This window comes from Rhopilema esculentum, chromosome 20 (assembly GCF_057945365.1).
Source record: "Rhopilema esculentum isolate cy_ngs chromosome 20, ASM5794536v1, whole genome shotgun sequence".
Taxonomy (NCBI): Eukaryota; Metazoa; Cnidaria; class Scyphozoa; order Rhizostomeae; family Rhizostomatidae; genus Rhopilema; species Rhopilema esculentum.
In genome coordinates, this window is record NC_142834.1 from 9,089,783 (window position 1) to 9,107,535 (window position 17,753).

Consider the following 17,753-nt stretch of genomic DNA (forward strand, 5'->3'; position numbering starts at 1 on the left):
ATTTAAACCATATTCCGAAATTGCAGCTACAATTAATTTCTATCGAATATTTGTACTGTTCAATTCCTTGTTGCCTCTTTGTTGTCTCTTGAATCACGGAACATTGACAGTTGAGTTATAATGAAATGATGGAGGGACTTGAATTTAAAAATTCAGGAAATCATGCTCTGTTTTATGACTGGCTGAAATTCTGACCTGTTTCCTATTTTCATTCTTTAAATATAATTTATCACTTTTTCTTTTGCATCAATTACTTGACCCAGTACTGACACAACATTGGCTTCTGTTCGAATACTTTTTGGAGAAAAGCGGTTATCTAAAAAGATAAAATGAATATCTGTACCTTTGTATGTTTTGCTGGTGACTTTCACAAACAACAGTTGATTGTTTCTAGACAAGCAGCATGTTATTCTGTAAATAAAGTAAACATTCATCAACGAAAAGGAAAGGCCAGATGTAACATAAAGAAAAACATCAGAAATAACATTGGAGTATCATGAAAATTGGGAAAATTAGGGCAATGGTTACGAACAAATGAGAAACAATTTAAATGTTATAATTATAATGGTCTTTCGTTTAATTAAATTTTGTGGTATCCAGTAATTAAATCTCAACATATCACATCGCATTTGTATCTAAAGTATGATATAGAATATACACTTCCCTCAAAAAAGTATTCGAATGGTCTAGCAAAATTGTTCGCCTAATATTCATTTGCGTCAAGAAAGTGAAAAATTTTTATTAAATTTTTATCAGATAAAAAAATTGTTATTATATTGAATGAAACGAAAGCCTCAGTTATTTAACAAAACAAACAAACACATTTGAAATTATGTTCTATGGAAACTTACTGGGGAAATCTTTTTCAAAAGTGGAAAAAATTGCAATGGTTAAAACATGGACGAAGCAGTGCAAATCGCCACAAAGTTTTTGAACTAGATAGGTCATTCATTTTTATAATTTGCAAAGCAAGTGATCTGCACAATTCTTCTGCCCATTTACCAATAAAGGGTTTAATTTGAAAATATTTTTCAAAAAGGGTTTCAATAGTCAGGGGGTAGTATTAGGCCTAATGACGTCATTATCTTGTTCTTCTTTAGCATTCTTTCAATGTTGTATATTAAATTACCACCCTTGAAAAATATTTTAAATAGTGCCAGATTTAAAAGACAAATTAATCAGCCTTAATTTTTCGACAAGATAATGCTCCATGTCATATGACTATAATAGTTCTAAGTGATCTTTTTGCTGCAAATAGGATCATAACTCTTCTAGGACCTTCTCAAAGATTTGAAAGTAATTGAAAATCCTATGGCTTCTTTGGTTTTCTTGAAAAATTTAAACCATATTCCGAAATTGCAGCTACAATTAATTTCTATCGAATATTTGTACTGTTCAATTCCTTGTTGTCTCTTTGTTGTCTCTTGAATCACGGAACATTGACAGTTGAGTTATAATGAAATGATGGAGGGACTTGAATTTAAAAATTCAGGAAATCATGCTCTGTTTTATGACTGGCTGAAATTCTGACCTGTTTCCTATTTTCATTCTTTAAAAATAATTTATCACTTTTTCTTTTGCATTAATTACTTGACCCTGTACTGACACAACATTGGCTTCTGTTCAAATACTTTTGGAGAAAAGCGATTATCTAAAAAGATAAAATAAATATCTGTACCTTTGTATGTTTTGCTGGTGACTTTCACAAACAACAGTTGATTGTTTCTAGACAAGCAGCATGTTATTCTGTAAATAAAGTAAACATTCATCAACGAAAAGGAAAGGCCAGATGTAACATAAAGAAAAACATCAGAAAAAACATTGGAGTATCATGAAAATTGGGAAAATTAGGGCAGTGGTTACGAACAAATGAGAAACAATTTAAATGTTATAATTATAATGGCAGAAAAATTTTAGAAATTGTTTTCAATGCATTAACTGAATATCACTTCAGGCAAGTCTTTCTTTAAGGAATTGGAACATTAAAACTTAAATTCATTATTTCTTAGTGCAACAAGAGGAATATTAAACTGGCTCTTGTAAAAAAAATATATAGGTCACAATAGTATAACGAAGAGATAAAAATAAAAGTTACACAATGTAAGAAAATATATCATTAAAATTCCTGGAGTGAAAGTACCTAGTAGCAAAGGATTTTTACATGCAGGCAACTTTTTTTCCTTTTAAAATGATTGTCATTTCTAACATTAATCAGTTATAAAACGTTTCATTGTGTGGCTGAAACATTTTGCCGATAAATTGGCAAAGTTTCATTTTTTGATGAAAGGATGTATATTTTACATATTCAAAAATATAAAATAAACATTTCTACCTTTGCTCTTCTTGCAGGTGTATTTCACAAACAGTATATTGTTTAATGACATCAAGCAGTTTACCCTGTCATAAAAATGTAGAGTTATAAATAAAAACCAAAAAGACAAAGATTTAAATCTGGATAAAGACCAGAAAAGACCAATAGTCATTTTAGCTTGTCTTCATAAAGACATTTTAATGTAATACAGATGTCTATGGAAATATAATTAAAGTAAAAATAATCTTCAAGTAATTAAACAAAAAAGAACATTATCTTGAAGTTGCCAGACTTACACTGCAAATTGAGTTTATTACATTTCTTAAATCTGCCCATTAAGTCTCAAGATGAGAATTTGCACTATATTCCCAAACTCTTGTCTTGTTAAGACGAGGAGCAATATCTTAAAAAGTTAAATCTAGGTTCACATATAAGACATGGCAAGTGTCTACAAACCTTGATGGCACCTTGTTCATTAAATTCCAAGACATCTTAAATTCTAGACCTCAAATTCAAAAAATATAGGATATTAGTAAATTTGCCAAACTGTAAAGCTTTCAAACATGGAGAAATTCTTTCTCCCTAAGAGAGAAAATCTCCCTAATGGTATGCTACAATATCTTTCTGATATACAAAAAGCACTCAAATTTTTTATAAAAAACAAAGCTCCCATTTTAAAGATGCATCAGACATACAACTAAAAATATATCCTTATTTAATGTTAATTGAAGACCTTTAACAAGGAACATTATTTTTATCAAAATGAAGTTTGACAACTTGAAAAAATAATTGTCTCAAAAACAGGTTCATGGAAGAAAATTCAGTGAAAGTTTGGATCAAATGTACTCAGTAAATATAACAAGGAATATTTACAAACCTTAGTAACATCTTGCTCATGAGACTTCATAAAACTTGAGATAATGATCTTGAAACAAACAAAAAATGAAAGAAAGTTATTTTGAGACTCAAAAATCTGCAGAAAACTGGTACAAAAAATGTGCATTTCTCATTATTTTCATCACCAGGATAAAAAAATTTGAGTGCAGCATCAAAAATAAACATATCCTTGCTCTAATTCAATTAAAGATCTTTCAAAATAAACATAAAATTCCAGCATAGCAGTGTTTCTGGCTTGAAGAAAGATTGTCTCAAGAATAGATAATTTTTTATATTATATATGGTAGACACATAGAAAAGAGTATTTGAAATTAAAACTCAGTGAGATATTTCATCAAATATTAGACATACAAAGGGGTTGATACAAACCTTGCTGATCTCTAGCTCACAAGAATTCGCCACACTTGACATGTTGAACTTGAAAAAAAATAAACTAAAAAGTTATTTCCAAGCACAAAAATTTTTCAGAATCCTGATACAAAAAATGCTAATTTCTCATTATATGCATCACCAAAAAAAAAGGTGGAATGGAATGTTGGAAATAAATACCCATATGCAATAGTAATATAAGGTTTTAAAAAATATAATCCTGGCTCAGTGGAGTTTTGAACTTGGAGAATGATTGTCTCAACAACAACATAAATATAGAAAAATTAGTTAAAAATGCTAGACAAAAGAACAGAGTTTACAAACCTTGCAGATTTGTTGCCAATTGTAACATTGAGGGCCTTAAAATTAAAATGAAATTAAAATTATTTAAATATTGGCCAAAACAGCAAAGATATCAAACAAAGATATAAGAGATTCATTTCAGATTTATTTAGAGCTTTAAATATATTATAAATTAGTCTCTTAAAATCTATACATAAATGTGATTATCTCAGCTTGCTTAAAAATCTTAAACATTTGCTCTGTTTTGTTTTCCTGCTTGTCTGAAAGGGTTTGCTTGAGAGAAACTTAAATTATGAGCTTTGATTGGCATTCTCTCCAAGTCTTTAACAACAAATGACAACAAATGAAAGGGCAAATAGAGTTTTCTTGGAACATTTTATTTTAATTGACAGAAATCAAGTATAAAAAAAGTATAAAATGAAGTATTATCATGAAGTATTGAGAATAGATCTCACTAAAACATAAATTACATTAAAAAAGGAATCTTTAAAATGGATGTCTAACTTAAAATTCTAAAAATTATGAAATAAAACATACCAATTAGCTTTTCTTTCACCTTTAACTGACACCTAAGAGGCACCTGGGAAAATTTTAAAAAGAAATAATCAAGTTTTGAGGAGACAGGAATTTGGAAAAATGGAAACAAAACTAGAAGAATTGGATTGAGAGTTGAAAGAGCTTTTGGGGTAAATTAAGTAAAGTGAATCTCATGTTCAATTACAAAATTAAATTAATGAAAATTTTGTTGTGCCATTTTCAACTCTATAAATATAATAGAGCTTACAAAATATAAATACAAAATTCCATGCATAGCTTGAATGAAATGTTGAAGCAAAATGACAGTGAATGTTTGAAATGAAATGTTTTATCCAGTATGCCAACAGAGTATTTTTGAAAAAAAACTTGCTTTTTGGCTTTGAGCTTAAGCATTCATTAAAAAACATGTCTTTGATAAACTGGAGACAGAAATTCATCTAAAGACTTATCTAAATAGAAAACTAAAAATCATCAAACAACAATTGACCTGATATGTTATTAAGCTGCACAAGCCCTTTCTGGTAGCTTATAAATCTATTAAACAATTTCAGCTTGATTAACATATATTCAAGACAAGGACAATACAAGTGATTTTATCTTCACAATTTGTAATTCACAATTCAGTTTCCTCACATAAAATAAACATGCCATTTCTTAGCTCTTTATGATATCAGTACAGTTCAATTTGTATTCATTTAACGTAACTAACTAAAGCAAAGTGCTCAAATTTATTGAGCCTATATAAAGAATGTTATCTGGCCTTATTTTTGTGTAAAGGACAGACAAAAACCATATTTTAATGTTCAAAAAAGTATTGATGAGCTTGAACACAAAAAAGGTTAAATTGAAAAATGAAAGTAAATTTGATGTCAGGCTGTCTATTAACACAAACAGCTTCTTGTGGTTTGGCCTCCGTCTGGAAGGTTTATGAAAGAAATTTGAAACATAGCAAAACGACATTACTTCTCTCTAAGAACAGTTCAAAATAGTTCAGTTAACATTTATCCTCTTTTAAAAAAGAAACGAACAAAATATTCATACCTGTTCCCAGCCAAGAGCTATGATTGACGTCGGGTCAACGAATCACTTTTAACTTGTCGCTTTTCTGTGTTCACTCCATTATCCTTAAAATGAAACAAAAAGCATTTTTATCAATGCAAACACTTCTGTACATTCGCTTTCGGTGTATACTTGAATAACAAAGTAAACGGACGAGGAAAAGGAACGAAGAATCCGATAGGATAAATCAGTTTTAAAAATCGAAAGCATAAAGCAACGTTAAGGATGCAGAATCACAGGTTTGTATTTAATTAGTTTCGCCTGCTTCATTTCGATTAACATAACAACCTAATAAGTGCGAATGGCATTATCAATTGACATTAGTAGACATACTCTTAAATCTTGTACTTGACAAAAAGGTCGTACCTAGGTTTACATGCCGTTCTAGGCCAAGATGAAGACATGAGAGTTTTGCACCAGCACCTCATCTTCGAATCTTTTGTGCCAACTAATTGAATAGCAAAGAAACCAGGTATTTATAAGCATATGCAAATTTGGACTAGATTCCCGCCCATTTCTGAAACAAAGGTCTCCTGTGCATCCACCAGCCATTCCGCCAAAATTCATTCAAATTTCCCGCCAATGATGATCTCCTTCACAGCTGCTCAATGCCCAAGAGCTGCATCGCATTTTCAAAGACAGAAGCCTTACTAAAGGTAATTTACTAGAGGTGTTTGCTGAAGATTTCGCGTAGATTAGCCAATGTTCTAAATGTGATTTTCAGATGAACTGTAAAATTAGGTGATGTGGAAGTTTAAGATTTCGTGAGTTTTCAGGCTTTGTTTGTGGGGTCCAAAGAACGGGTGTACAAAAATTCCACAATGGGAATTTTCTAAAGACGTTGCATGATTATATTCCCTGGACCTACGTTTCTCTTATAGTTGCCCAAGCCCTGTGTAAAGCCTGATAAAGTGATTCTTTATTCTTGTCAGTGCAGATATAAAAACAATAGATGGACTCCTAAGGGATTCCTTGGCACAACACTGATAAATCATGATAGAGCAGTTTCTTTCATCATTTGTTTCAAGCTAGACCATAAGATTTGCTAAACCCTGTGGAATTCTTTGAATATCCAATTTTGCAATCTTTGTTTTTGCTGTGCCATCGTTTCGTAAGGAGGTAGACGTAGCCAAAGAATGTGTCCCATTTGGGCGTTTCTCATCAAGGTTGTAAAAGAAGTCTTCCATTGCTTCCTCAATCTGATAAAACTTCGAATGATCAATTTTTTATACCAACTAAAATTTAAGATACATAACTACGAAACTACAGTTCGTTAACGATACCACAGAGGGCATTAAATTTCATGACAGTCCTGTGGCAATTCACAATTAACTCAAAGTCTATTCAAAAAATGATTCTAACCGAGATCCCTAAGGAGGCTAAATTTATACCAAGTGGAAACCCAGGTTATGGATGATGGCAAAATATAAATTTTCTTATGTATCTGACTTTTTGCAAATTAAAAAATCAAATTGGCACAAGTAAATATTTCTAATACGTTCGTCAATACAAGGACATTCTAGGTTTCTGTTAAGCAAGGGGATATTAAAAATTAGCATGGAAGGGGTGAAATTCCCAAATAAGGCAAGAACCGCGGAGCAGGGGGGGAGGCTGTAGTCCCCACTTTTTGCAGAAAGTACAGAATATTAAGAAATGAACCACCAGCAAAGCCCCTTTTATTCGGTTTTAAACCCCGCACTTTTTAGACCCCCAACTTTATCAACGCTCCTCGGTGCTTGTAGGGTCCCGAAAACGGGTGAACAATTATTCCACATTAGCAATTATCAAATTCCTCAGGTCAACACCCTCTAGTTTCTAAAGATTTTAAATGCTTTGTTTTTTTTAGTTCAACTTTCGAGAGTTCATTTTAACCTATGTTTGTTATCTTAAAAAGCAAAAATCATTTTTATGCTTTGCATCCTTTTCCCTTTACTTTAAAGCCAAATGAATTTTTTGAATATCCAATTTCGCAATCCAACCCATATGATGCACACTTGGAAATAGTGAGGAATATCTTTCAAAAGAAAAAGTTGGAAACATTTTCAAAATGCCTAAAATGATTTATTCTCTTAATTGAGTACAAACGTAGGTAGCGAGCACTTTAAAAATTCTAGCTCATTGACCCTTGTGACGAACAATCGTACTTTCTAATTTTCCTAATGAAAACGGTCTTTGATAAAACTTAAATCTTTATCCACATGCCCCGCCCACATTTTTGCAAAACAATTGAGCTTTTTCAAAATCTTTCGCTATGAAATTTCCATAGGCAAGCGGCACTGAATGGGCATCCTCAAAAGTCACATGCTTGCATTTTTGATTGTCCTATTTCGATCCACAACTGGGTATATATGTATATTTCCTGGCGTAGAGTTTTTGATCTATGTTCTGACGTTTTATACTCTGAAGAGTGCCAGACGAAAAACTTTAGTGTACTCAAATTTTTGCTTTTTTCAAAGCCATTTTAAATTTTGTACAACAACAAGATTGATTGATAAATTTTCGCCTGCCCTCTCCCCATCCACACTTTCCAACTAGTGTCTGAGTCCATGCTGCATAATTCTTGCTATCAATCAAGTTTGCTTCTGAATAAGCTTAAGTCATAAGTTAGGGCTTTTTAGCATTTAAAAAATCACTCAATCAAAATAAAATCATTATTTCTACAAATAAAATCATTATTTCTACATTGTACGCTCCACAAATCAAGAGGGCAATATTTTTAGGAGAGCATCTGTTTGTAAGGACTATCTCAGAGTATGGCCAAGATGTACATGAAACGACAATGACTACTGCTACCGAAGATGGAGTTTCTAACGAAAAATTTAACAAATAACATTGTTTTGCAAAAAGGAAGCTCTAAGAACTACATTACAAAAAAAACGAAACAGAACAGATCTAGCAGGCAGACAAATAACCAAGAAAAACTAGCTTCGTATCAGGTACTTCTTTTTAGTATACTAAATAAATTCTATAAACCTTTCAAGAGCTAAATCTATTTCATTACAATTATCTAGGATGCATATTACCTCTGGAACCAACTTCTAAAAGAACTAATTGCGACATTGATATTTGACAAAGCTGAATGCAGACCTGTTTGCCTTGAAATTAGTGTCCCTGCTTCAGCAATAAGCCCCGCAGTCTTTAACTGATTTAAAATATCATTGAACATAATTTCGTTATTTGGTTGTCTTAAAATGTAATCTACAAATGACGGGAAAAGTGCAGTCTTCGCAACTTTCTTTATTGACTTACTTTGTCTAACTAGCCCAAATAATTCATTGTCCACGACGAATTCGCCAGCCTATAAAAAATTGGTAGGACATCAGTATTCTAAAGAAAAATCACCTGCGTAATTATTGAGTTCTTTAAAAATGACTTGGTTGGGGGGGGGGGGTGTTTAAGACGGCAGCGATTACATATTTTCCAAAGTCTGAAGAAATACAAGGAGTAAACCAAGATCTAGTCAAACAATAAAAGTCTATAGTGAATTAAAAAATGCAAGTTACAAGACTGTTACGAGGCTGCATATAATATACTTTAATCATGTAAAATTGGGAGAAATATGATACGAATATGAAGAAACTTACTGCAGCTTCAGCAAACATGTGAAATGCTTTCTCGATGCACTCATTGTTGTTAACAATCAAAGCCATTTTCAAAGCTTCAAGTCTAAATCCATAGGCCAGCAATGCATCTTGTAAACTACTGTAACACTGAAGATAATAAAAAAAATAGTTGTTGACATTGGCACTGGAAATTATAGTCTATAAGGGATATTTTTGAGATTCCGTTGTAACCTTATTATTTTATCAAGATTATATTTACAGATTTTACCATAAAATTTATTTACCTCAAATCCAAAGGTAATCTTCTCTGATGATTGCTTCACCAGTTCAAGAAATTTCCGAGTATCCTTGCACTCTATCAGTTTTCTTAGCAATATCACCCAAGGGTGATCATCAGCATTATTTTTGCTAAAAAGAAATAAACCTCTTTATGACGATTCTACCAAGCAACTAATGATTTTAGGAAGATTGAAGGAAGTGGAAACCCTAAGGTTATTTGCATGAAACATTTGAATTTCACATCAACATTTTGAACCATTTCAAAGTGAATTTCATGATTCCTTTACAACCCGAAATTTTATCAGTTTCTTATCCTCAAGAAAAAAATTAGTATTTCAAACAACCAAAAGAATTAGCAAGTACAAACTAAATATAATATGAGTACCCCTACTAAAACAAAAATAGCCCTCTTTGGGTATCCTCGTGCCTATATTTTCGTTCTTAATTGACTTACTTTAACTCAGTCGCAGCTAAAACTGGCCAAACCAACAGCAGTTGTCCAATATCACCAAAATGCTTAGCAGTTTCACTCTGCTTCACTAAATCCAAAAACAGGTAGTATCTGTTTTCATCACTTTCTATATCCAGCACTGATACCTAAAAATACAAAAAAATGTAAAGCTTTAAGAACTTTAAATGCATCAGCTGGTCCACAAAGTGACATATGTTGCTTGGGAATGCTATAATATTGATTGCACTAGCTGGAAAACTTGACTTCAGTTCCGCTGATGCCCCACCCTTCCATAAACAGATACTACTGAAACAGACCTCTACAGGGGGTGCTTGTAAAACTGTTTTTATGAGCCTATGTATGAGAATCCTCAGACACTTTCTTACATGCTGTCATAATGTAGAATATGCTTAGAGCCTTCAGTACAGAACAGCATGACATCGAACCTTTATCACCAGATCTGGGTGAGCAAAGATTAAAACGAGAAATAAATGCCCGGTTACTTGAAGTTTCTGAATACGGACTATTGAATGATATATTAATTCTATTGAATTCGAAAAAACCAGCCCAAGAAAACAGGCGGAAGAAACGGGTAAAATAAATATTTAACATGCAAGAATCGGAGTCCTTTCTAGAAAATACAAAAAAATAAACAATCTTGAATGATGGTAGATAACATTTGAGATATAAAAATATAGCAAAAACCTTTCTATCCCAGTTTGATGAAACTATTGCATCAGTTTTGTAGTAAATAAGAAGGACTAAATCGTCCCCACTCAGCTCAAACGACTTCTCTAAAAGCTGTAAAATTTCCAACTTCACAGCTCTGTCAACCTCGATGTCTTCACAAAGTGGCCTAACAACCTGCAGGACGTCTTGCTCAGAAAGTAAAGTCCCATCATGCCGTAAATGTTCATTAACAACATCTATCATATCAGCCAGATTATCCATTGAAGCTGAATCACTGAAAAAAAACTTTCCACTTAAAAAAATCACAAGAGCAAGCACATTTTACAAACAAATAGTTTCATCAATAGTTTAGAAGCAAATTTTGATATTAAATATTTTAACGATTTTGCAAGAAAATACAATTCAATAATATAAAAGATTATTTTATTTCTGAGTTAAAGATATAAATACTTTTGGCATTCATGGCAATAATCTGCACATACATATCTTAAATAACTAATTTGCCGATCAAATTATTGCAAGGTCCCAAAACAGATAATTTATCATAAGGAGTCCCGCTTTTGCACTACCAAACACCAATTTAGTATCAATCCTTTAGACAAACTTCCTTCAAGAATAATCTGAAATGAGAAAAACCACCAATATAAAACAAACTGACTTACTGTGAAACCTTCAAGCTTTCAATAACACTTGTCAAAGCATCCTTGAAAGCGTCGGCTACGTAGTGCGCATGCTTCCCTTTGACGTCAGCAGTTTTGAAAATCTCAAGAACCTCCTCTGGCGTTCTCGTGTCAAGAAATAGATCTCTGGCTAGTTCACTTACTTTACACAAGTCAGAACGCGATGAGTCAAATCTATGTGCGTACTCGCGTTTCTTTTCCTACAACAGATTCGTTAATCATGTAAAAATAGGATAGTATAGCTGGTGTACAAAAATGGGATAGTTTTTTCTCAGATTAACCTAAAATGCATTATTTATGGAAGTAGCATTGATAAACTCATCAAAAACCATTTTAGAAAATTTATATGTACCGGTCTGTCATAAAAGGCTCGATGCCGTATTGGCAGAGTGTAAAAGGGCAATGTTACGCTACGATTCCTTCATGGTAGTATTTTTCGAAATATTCCTGGCATCGTCAACAAAGTGCAAGATCTTTTATGTCGTATTCCGGTCATTGAGATCAAAGTAGTAAAAAACTGTCCTCAACAGCAGTTGAAAACTTGCATGAATTAAACTCAATGGTCTGGCAGAAATCGATAGATCAAATCTTGCTTTTAAATAGACGTTTAAAAAGTCAAACGATGCTTTGTACACAACTATAATGTAAGGGTGATCTTACATCATCCGACTGCAGCCATTCGGAGAACCAAGCAGCTTCCAAACTTTGAATGTGGTTAAGAGATTTTTCTAAGCAACTTTCGGCTTGAGCATAAGTCATCGACTCACTGTAAAAACAAGAGCAAATTGCAACGAAAAATGCAGAGAAAATAAAATTCTTAAATAAAACAATCGAGATATTGAAACTCTCGAAGATTAAACCCATGAAGATTAAAATGTTACTGAAATATGGCAAACACACATAACAGCATAAAAATCAAGCTGAAAAGGCAAGATTAAAAGACGTTTCAATGAACATTTAGCCGTTACACAATGAATCTGCACAAACCTATCACAGTTCTGTTTTTCTTCTTGAGCTTTTTGCTGTCTTACATATTTTAACAATCTTTTTATCATATTTAATCGGGTCTCATGGTTAACTTCATTTCTAGCACGGTCACTGAAAGTTATATCATCCGCAAAAATGAGTATGTCATTTGCAGAGAGTTTGACGAAGTATTTTTGGCATGCCTCGAATCGATGCAGCCACTGGACCTAAAACAGGGCAATACAAATGAGAAATACATATTATAATATACCAATATTTAGTGATATCGTACCGTACGTTATTAGAATAAAAATGAAATTCAAGACACTTACTGGGTGGTGGTAATATGTTCGTAGTCTATTTACCACATCAGAGCTTGATAAAAATTACGACTAAGTTGTCAGGAATTATAATCAGGGCCACCGAGAGGGGGGGGCAATGGGGGTAAACTGCCTAAGGGCCTCGAAGTCTAGGTGGACTCATAAAGTAATTAATTCGTTTTAAAATGAAATTAATTAAAAGTAACAAAATTATGCCTAAAAATAGTAAAATAATTTTGTCAAATTAAGGAATTTAAGCTAATTTAGAGGGGGTATCCCAAAAAGGGCGCCTTGTCCTTCAGTTTTGCACCAGGACCTCCGAGACATCTCGGCAGCCCTGAATATAATTGCATGTTGTTCAACTAATTAAAAGTGACTTAAGACAATTTGTAAACAACTTTCTTCAGAGGTATCAAATTTTGTCATGTCCTTGGTACTATACTAAATGTAGCTGAGTATAAAAGAAAAATGGTTTCGCTCAAATGAGAGATTTAACATTGAGATTAACAACACAGGGTTTTGCCAAAGATGACTTTTATTTACCTTCGATTCTTCCTTCTTCTGCTCGTCTCCCCAGAATATTTTAGTGGTATATGCAGCGAATATTTCCCCCGACGAAATCTGGCCTCCAAGCCCACTGTTGATTTTTGGTACTAGCTTGGATAAAACGTGGACATTTGCTTCGACTAAAACCTTTTTTACTGCATCAAGAGGATTAGCTCCATGAAACAATTCTTTATAATCCAATCCTACAAATAACATTTTTAATTAACAGAGGCAATATCAAGATAATGTAATATGCACGAATAGTGGAAACATAGCATAAAGCACTTTTCGCCCGACACATGTCTTGATGTTTATACTCTTCAGAGTGCAAAGGAAGAAAGACGAGTTTGATTGGTTATCTTGTTTCTACCAATCAGCGACCAATATAGATTTCCAGCTTATTTTCGATCAATATCCGAAAAAAAGAAACCTATATTGGCACAACCTGAAGCTGCTGCTTTGATTTTCTTCAACGAGCGAATGTGGGTTGCAACATCTAATGGACCCTAAGACAGAAAAAAACATTCTCACTCTACCATGAAGATGCACATTAATATTATATGTTATTATTATAAAACATTAATATTAGGAAAATAATAATAGGCTATGTAGAATTATAATTTTGATTTATATAAGACTTCTGTTTATATCAAAAGATTCCTGAAATATAGATGACAAAGTTACCTAGGATAGGAAATAAATCACCTTGTATTGGCAAAAATACTATTTATAAGGATATGAATTAACGACACAAAAACAAGAATAGAGAAGAAATTGATTCCACCAACGCAAAACAAAATAAAGTGAAAAGGTTCCAATGAAAAAGAAATGACTGTCTAACAATGAAAGTCATGTCTAAATACGAAAAAAAAGTGACTGACAATGTCCATTCAAAATCCAACTTGAGAGCATAGTATATTTCTCTTAAAGCGACCAAAACTAATTCTGTGTTTATAAGACACTATTATCAACAAATTAAGAAAAATGTTGTAGATATTCCTGAACCTTCTACAATCAGCCTCGTCACAAGTGCTTTGTTGCAATAGCCTGTGCTCGGCTATGTTAAAATAGCTTCAATAGAACAGTTTGTAATCTACAGTAACAAGCATAAATGGAATAGGTAACTGAAAAGAAACATTGAACTACCTCTATAGTTGCTTGATCGCCGCAACATTGCTGAATGAGACTGAGCAAAAGAAGCAGGAGTGCATGGTCCTTTCCACTGACGTATGGGTAGACGTAAAGTTTCATTCTCTGCAGGAACTCTGCACCATTTTCCCTCAAAACATGGACAGCATCTAGATTCTTGAAACGCTCTTGGATTTCTTTCACTTTCAAGCTGCAAGAAAAAGCGGATAGATATTCTAAATTGAATTGTAATCATATTAAAGTAAATTACACAAAAGCCATTTCTCATGAATGCATTGCAAATGTATGGTCAACAAATTTGAAAAAGTTATGCGGACTACTTGTGCATATGTGCAGACTACATGTGACTGCGGAATGCAGACTGCATAAGAAGGGAGCCTAATTTGTGAAGGGGAGATGTTGTACTTACCCACTGTCAGTTAAAAGGAATTCTACATGTGCACAAATAACTTCCCATTGTTGCAAATCGTACTTTTCCGCCAATGACAATGCAGTTGATAGTAAGTCTTCCTCAAGGTTCCTAACAAATGCAAAAAAGAGTATACGTTAGCACCAGGCTCATGAAAACTCACATCTTTTAAGTATTTAAGTATCAGTGGGTTCAGGGTTGGAACAAAGGCAACTTCGAAACAAAAGGTCGATAACATACTTTGATAACGAAGCGTGAAAATAAACAAAATGCAAATACATTACAACATGCTATTAAATAGCTTTAAATGCATTGTTTACACTGTTCATTCTTTGTTATCAAATCCATAAATGTCATTAAATAATCTATACACGTATTTAGGTAGTATTCGTTCAAGTAGGAGAGGGGATAATCGTATAATTGAATTCTTTAGCTCGTTTCCTCCTGAAAGTCTAGATTTTGTGCAAACAAATTCATTACCCTATTTTGAGATTTCAGGTAGGCATTTGGTCAAGAAAATTTCTACTTGTGGCAATAAAAAGATTAATTTTACAAAATTACTATCAAAACGAAAAGAAAAAATTTGTTTCAAAGAAAGCTTTTAAATGATGAAATGATAAGATGTTATGAATGTTTGTCTAAAATAATATTCATTGCAGGGTCCTTGGTGTTTGAAAACATACGGCTCTTTTGGAAAATCAAGCGAAAATCGGAGAGCATGATTAGGCACAAAAAACTATATGGACTACTTTCTTACATTGCGATTCCCAGAATTGTCTCTCGTTTGTACTCATCATCTTGCATAAATCGACTGACGTCAACACCTATGATAAAGATGTTTAATAAATCAAATTATGAAAAGCGTAGTTTCTTTTATTGATTATTAATAGTTGATTAAATGAAACAATGAACGTGCTGAGTCTGATTGATAGTGGCCTGATCTTTTGGGTCTCAGTTGTTTCACATCATTTTCAACACGGTTAAAAACGAAAAAACTTTTAGTCGCGATTGCAGAGATCATTGTCAGCCAAGGGTAAAATTCACCTTTTGAAGGGCCCCTTAAAACCGCTTTATATAATATCGACTTTGGTACCTTTTCCTAGTTCCTCCAGCATCTTTGCTTGCATAAAATCACACAAGAGTCGAATGTGTTTTTTTAAAGACTCTGCCAAGTTCTTATCAAATCCATGAGAACCTTCCTCGTCAGTATCTTTAAGAGCCTGTTTTATTGCTATCATCACATCTTGTTGATACAAGTCTGATATGCCATCCTTTGGATTTTGGCCCTTTTGAATTTCAAGCTCAAGGGACATGACATAGGCAGCAAGCTGAAGTACGAACGGGTGGTCATGGTATTTGGAGAACAGATTTTCGGCATCTGATATCTGCGAGAAAAGGAATAGAGCTTTACTATTATAAAAAAATGAAACACTAGTCAAAAACATATGAACAAAATCATAAGTACAAGTTCTAAACTAAAAAGGGGTTTTACAAGAAAAATTAGAAAAATGACTGGATAAATGTTCACATATAAGAATGAAATTCTGCTTAAGAAGGATGACTTAAATTGCTTTCTTATGAACCAACTTCGTGCTATTAAAATTGTATCTGTCCATCTATGATAATTATTTACCAGTTGCACGGCTTCTTTATGACATCCTGATGTATGTTAAAGTATTCAACAGGTATAAATTTAAGAACAGAAAAAGATACTGTACTTACAACTTAGAAAATGATATTCGTGTAAAGTTACCTTTAAAAGATATGTTTTATCATTCAATGTATCTTTTTCATCGGAATTAAGCTAAGGTTTTCTTTAGGAAAAAAATGTCATGTTTAGAAATTCTTACGTTTGCCAAAGATAAACAGTAACCAAGAAACATGATGGTTTCATGACGCAAAACAGACTCTGCTAACTGCAGGATTACTGAAAAGGAACCAAAATGATTTATTCTATTTCACATCTCCGACATTGAAATGGAGAAAAACTGGCAACAAATGCAAACAGCTGTTCTTACGTCATTCGATAGACAAAGCAATTAAGGTAGGAAGGGCCTGATATGAGAAACTAGTGAAATTTTTGTAAGTATTACATCATAGGAGATGGACACTGATACAATACATTAAAGGTATGCATGAGAAGATAAAAAATTGCAATCATGATGTAAGTTAATGATCTGCTATCATTTTCTTGTACACTGAAAATAAGTACCTTCGGTGCTTGGTTCAGTAATTGTTCCCTCTGCCCTTGCTTCGCAAAGCTTTTGACTTCTTAAAAGCAAATGGTTGAATTCCAGCAAACTGTTATTTCCAGTGTTGTCCAACAGGTTATCAAAATCCTATAAAAATTGAAGACTTATAAATTCACAAAATACAGGGTAGAAGCATAAAAAACATCTTACTTAATCATTGAATAATGAATCTTGCGCTCTTTGAAGTCTTTCAAAGGAGTTAACTCAAAATGGTCATATTCTAATTTACTTAATATGTAAATGCTATGTTAAAAAAACCTTACGTAAAACAGACTTCAAACTTGAGTTGATTAGACTTAACCCATTAATTTCAGAATTGATTATCTTCAGACGATCATTTCCTCCTCTCGGTTACCTTACATTTGCTTTCTACAATCTATGAATGCAAATGTGTTAATTTGAAAGCATATAACCTACCTTACGTTTAACAGGTTCCCTAAGCACATCTTCAAAAGCATAAAACGGATGATGGACGATTCCATACTTTTGTTTCCGTTTCCCACTGTCTGAAGGTCTGGTAGATTCAGATTCGTGCGAATGACTGACCCATTTGACTTGCGATCTCCACCATTTTGTATCGCTGACGTTAGAAAAGATCGCTTTTGTTTTTGTCGTCAGTTGCTTCTGAGTTCGACCAAGAAGTGAAGATGGTGCTTGCTGTTTGCAATAAAGATATAGTATCAAATGCCATAAACTCGTTTATACATTATGCAAAAAATTACAGAGACGGAGTTGTGCTAAAAGAAAAACACAGCACAAAACACACAGGGCAAACTTCGCCATAAATTACGTACAGGATTGAAAATCTGAGAGTTGTTCGATAAGTGATAATCACAGGTGAGTAATATTGGCAAGGAGTCTCTTAATCAACTAAGTCAACAGTTGACCTAAGTCAAAATACTTCTTGATTAGATCCAGACGAAACTTGTAAAAAAGAATAATGGGTATCTGTCATTGAAAAGGTTCTGATCA

At 33.0% G+C, this 17,753-nt stretch overlaps 1 protein-coding gene across 5 annotated transcripts in view; it reads right to left on the bottom strand.

The window, feature by feature from the left end:
- LOC135687571 (NBAS subunit of NRZ tethering complex-like) overlaps positions 1-17,753 on the bottom strand; it is a 53,134-nt gene that overhangs the window by 5,169 nt on the left and 30,212 nt on the right. For 3 of the 5 annotated variants that reach the window (XM_065204164.2, XM_089114339.1, XM_089114340.1), the window contains exons 46-71: positions 17,199-17,438; positions 16,742-16,868; positions 16,380-16,456; positions 15,623-15,914; positions 15,287-15,353; positions 14,530-14,640; positions 14,118-14,310; positions 13,417-13,477; positions 12,969-13,174; positions 12,127-12,332; positions 11,800-11,905; positions 11,122-11,339; positions 10,475-10,733; positions 9,773-9,915; positions 9,324-9,447; positions 9,061-9,186; positions 5,843-8,774; positions 5,459-5,541; positions 4,418-4,460; positions 3,902-3,936; positions 3,578-3,625; positions 3,189-3,236; positions 2,768-2,816; positions 2,333-2,397; positions 1,679-1,746; positions 344-411 (exon numbers count right to left, since the gene is read on the bottom strand). In XM_065204164.2, the coding sequence (XP_065060236.2) occupies positions 8,496-8,774; positions 9,061-9,186; positions 9,324-9,447; positions 9,773-9,915; positions 10,475-10,733; positions 11,122-11,339; positions 11,800-11,905; positions 12,127-12,332; positions 12,969-13,174; positions 13,417-13,477; positions 14,118-14,310; positions 14,530-14,640; positions 15,287-15,353; positions 15,623-15,914; positions 16,380-16,456; positions 16,742-16,868; positions 17,199-17,438 (2,835 nt within the window). In that variant the 3' untranslated portion in view covers positions 344-411; positions 1,679-1,746; positions 2,333-2,397; ... (5 more) ...; positions 5,459-5,541; positions 5,843-8,495. The remainder of the gene's footprint in view (positions 1-343; positions 412-1,678; positions 1,747-2,332; positions 2,398-2,767; positions 2,817-3,188; positions 3,237-3,577; positions 3,626-3,901; positions 3,937-4,417; positions 4,461-5,458; positions 5,542-5,842; positions 8,775-9,060; positions 9,187-9,323; positions 9,448-9,772; positions 9,916-10,474; positions 10,734-11,121; positions 11,340-11,799; positions 11,906-12,126; positions 12,333-12,968; positions 13,175-13,416; positions 13,478-14,117; positions 14,311-14,529; positions 14,641-15,286; positions 15,354-15,622; positions 15,915-16,379; positions 16,457-16,741; positions 16,869-17,198; positions 17,439-17,753) is intronic. The other 2 variants (XM_089114342.1, XM_089114341.1) reach the window with 1 other exon arrangement.